This window comes from Mastomys coucha, unplaced genomic scaffold, assembly GCF_008632895.1.
Source record: "Mastomys coucha isolate ucsf_1 unplaced genomic scaffold, UCSF_Mcou_1 pScaffold20, whole genome shotgun sequence".
NCBI lineage: Eukaryota > Metazoa > Chordata > Mammalia > Rodentia > Muridae > Mastomys > Mastomys coucha.
This window is the reverse complement of record NW_022196903.1, coordinates 24,081,674-24,085,107: the sequence shown is the minus strand read 5'-3', so window position 1 is coordinate 24,085,107 and position 3,434 is coordinate 24,081,674. Positions and strand designations below refer to the sequence as shown.

The 3,434-nt window shown below is 43.9% G+C and overlaps 1 protein-coding gene across 2 annotated transcripts in view; it reads left to right on the top strand.

Moving 5' to 3' along the window:
• Rbm28 (RNA binding motif protein 28) overlaps positions 1–921 on the top strand; it is a 35,276-nt gene extending 34,355 nt beyond the window's left edge. For both annotated transcript variants that reach the window (XM_031381338.1, XM_031381340.1), the window contains one exon: positions 422–921. In XM_031381338.1, coding sequence (XP_031237198.1) covers positions 422–553 — 132 coding nt within the window. In that variant the 3' untranslated portion in view covers positions 554–921. The remainder of the gene's footprint in view (positions 1–421) is intronic.
• Positions 922–3,434: the final 2,513 nt, after the last annotated feature.

Below are 3,434 nucleotides of genomic sequence, written 5' to 3'. Positions count from 1 at the left end.
AAAAAAAAAAAAAAAAAAAAAAAAAAAAGAACAAAGGAGTCATTAGCATACTGTCCTACTCAATCTGTCTCTGGGAAATCTCTGACTATTTCATATTCTGTTGTAGAGATCTAGTCTCTGAAATTTCATAAATGGACTTCTTGTGTGGGCAGGGCTCTCCCTAGTAAACATGATCTTGGTGCCTAATTATGTTTTGGGTACCCTTGACAGGGTTTGAAATTAAGTGGGTATGGTGGTAGCCCTTGGAAGGCGAGATATGAGTCAGGAGTTCAAGCTCATCCTCAAGTACATAGTGAGTTTCAGGCATGCAGAAAAGAAGGCGGGTGAGGATGCATTAAAGCAAAAGGGAGAGAAAGGAAGAAGAAAGGGAAAACAAAACCAACCAACCAAACGATTGTCTTACGTTTCCTTTCTTTCACAGGCACCTAAGAAAAAGGCTAAGGAAAATAAGGCAGAAGCCCGCTTCAACCAGCTGGTTGAACAATACAAGCAGAAGTTGCTGGGCCCTTCTAAAGGAGCGCCCCTTAAGAGGAGCAAATGGTTTGATAGCTGATGGCACTGCAGTCTGTACAAAAGCCATGTCTTTCACCAAGGGAAAGCAGTTCCCAGATGATACCTACTTTCTTGGGGACTCTGTAGGTTGGTCTATTCTCTAGTGTGGTGTTGGTTAGGCACACAGAAACACCTGAAAAACACCATGGGGTTTTTATAAGTTACCCATCTCAGTGTTGAATGAATCTGTGTGTGCAATTGCAACTTATTTCTAATGGAAACTATTGTAAAAAAAAGTGTTTCAGAGTACTGAATTTTAAAGATGCATATTTTGTTATGGAGTTTATAAGTGAAGAACTGTGACTTTTTGGATGTGTCTCATTTTTAATATACACAAATATATTATTTATGAGTTTTTTTCTAAATGAATCTTTTTAACATTTTTATTTGTTTTTTGTTTTTTGTTTTGTTTTGTTTTGTTTTTTTGAGACAGGGTTTCTCTGTGTAGCTCTGGCTGTCCTGGAACTCATTCTCTAGACCAGGCTGTCCTCAAACTCAGAAATCCACCTGCCTCTGCCTCCCAAGTGCTGGGATTAAAGGCATGCTCCACCACCGCCCGTTTTTAACATTTTTAAATCAGTTACATAGTCTGTAAGAACTAAGCACAGAGAAAATGCTTACTAAAGCAATCGCTGAATGTCGGAGACACCTAAAACAACTGAAGGCCCCGGGCCTGGCAGCAAGCGGCACCTGAGGAGTGTCTGCCCCCGGAGGGGAATGGCTGACTGGAATAAGATTGTAGGCTAGACCCCAGCCTGACCATGGACCGCCCAGATGTATCCCACAGAGCACCTTCTCCCAGGGCCTGGGAGCTCTCTGGTGAGGGAAAGTCGTGAGCAGGAGACTCTGGCCTAAAGCCTAAAGTCTTATCTAGTCATGCTAAATAAGCAGTTTAACCAAATGGTCTCCTGGTCCTTCCCTGCACTAAATACTTTTAAACATTCTTCTTACCTATACTTTCTCTTGTCTAAAGAAAGCTGGGGGTGGAGAGAGTGAATCTTAGAGTCAGGGTCCACAAAAGTTCTGATGGTGTGAAGAGTGGGCCGATGTGAAAGGTGAAGATCACTGGAGACAGACAAGCCCCCGTGCTGTACAACTCTTAACACAAGATGTGGAGTACATTGATTCTGCCTCCTCCAAGCCCCCTGTCTGCCCCCTTGGCACTAATCACCATCTCAGATTGTCTCCCTATTAAAAACATCTGCTTTGACACTTTCTCTTGTTTTTCCTTACATAGTGGGTGTGGAATAAATATTTACTGAATGAAAAAAAAAAAAACAACAAAGGAAAAGGAGCAGTGGTAGTCTCTAGAAAGGGAAAGGCTTAGCTTGCTTGGGTCCCTGGCCTAATGTGCTGATTTAAAGGACACTGTCCCAAAATATCACTGAGCCAGGCACAGAGCTATTTTACGGCATTGTCTTGGGAAAACCAACTAGTGCTCCAGAAAGCCCTTCATGGTTTAGAGGTAGTGAAGGGAAAATCATGAAAGCATTTAGACCCTGTACTGTTTTGTGTGTCAACCTGACACAGGCTGGAATTATCACAGAGAAAGGAGCCTCCCTTGAGGAAATGCCTCCATGAGATCCAGCTGTGGGGCATTTTTTCAATTAATGATCAAGGGGGGAGGGCCCATTGTGGGTGGTGCCATTCCTGGGCTGGTAGTTCTGGGTTCTATAAGAGAGCAAGCCAGTAAGGAACATCCCTCCATGGCCTCTGCATCAGCTCCTGCTTCCTAAACTGCTTGAGTTCCAGTCCTGACTTCCTTTGGTGATGAACAGCAATGTGGAAGTGTAAGCTGAATAAACCCTTTCCTCCCCATCTTACTTCTTGGTCATGATGTTTGTGCAGGAATAGAAACCCTGACTATGACAGATCCTTTGGAGTTATCCCAAGGACAGGTGCTGTCCTTTAGGGTCAGTTTGAGACAGTGATGGGGGTTTGGAACATTCTTACATCTGTCCTAGAGATGGGGTAGAAAGTGCCTTTTGGATAGTGTCAGAATGGCCACAGCCTGCCTGTCAGTTGGTCTGGTTTCCCTTGGCCGACAGTCTGCTTGCCAGACACCTTTCCTCCAGTACTCGTATATCTTTAATACTTGAAAATGTATCTTAACATTTAGGATTACAAAAATCTGCTGTTCTTTTAGTGTTGCCAGATTCTCCTAGATCCAGACATTTCTCTAACATCTTTAGCAACCCTGGGTGTTAAAACATCAGTCAGTTGCTTGGACGTTATTGCACAGTTCTCTAGCTGAGTGCTGTGTCTCAATGGCCAGACTCCACATATGGTGTCTTCCTTTGAGACACCTTCCTTGGGTTCCTCGGTTGGCTTCTTGACTCTTTGCCTTAGAGTGTTAATGTTGGAGGGGAATTGTGCTTCACTTTCTAGCCGGGTGTTTCAGGAAATGGGGTTTCTCAACACGAGGGTTGAGTCCCACATTGCTTGGTTAATAAGAGTAAGCATTTTTGTTAACACCCAAGACTAAAGGTCATAGTGAGAATGACCAACTTCTCTTGTATGATCATGCACGGGGCTCCCTCAGAGATAAGACCTCTAAATAGAGAATGGTATGCAGCCATTTCTGTGCCTTGGTTTTTCTTGGTTAGATCAAGGTGTTGAAGTTGGTTCTCTGGAGTCAGCTTGTGGCAGGGAATATGCTTCAGCTGTTGCAGAAACAAGAATTGGTTTCCTCTGTTAGAATCCAAGAGCATGTGATTCCTTGAAAGACAGTCTCATCTCTGAACAGTGGGGCTCCTAAGACCTGCTTTGTCACTCCATTTTGTCACTTGCATGTGCATCACAGCATGCTTAGACAAACCAGGATGGCCATGATGATGCTTGGTAACGGTCTTTGGGACCAGTGCCATGCGTGGGTGGTCCTA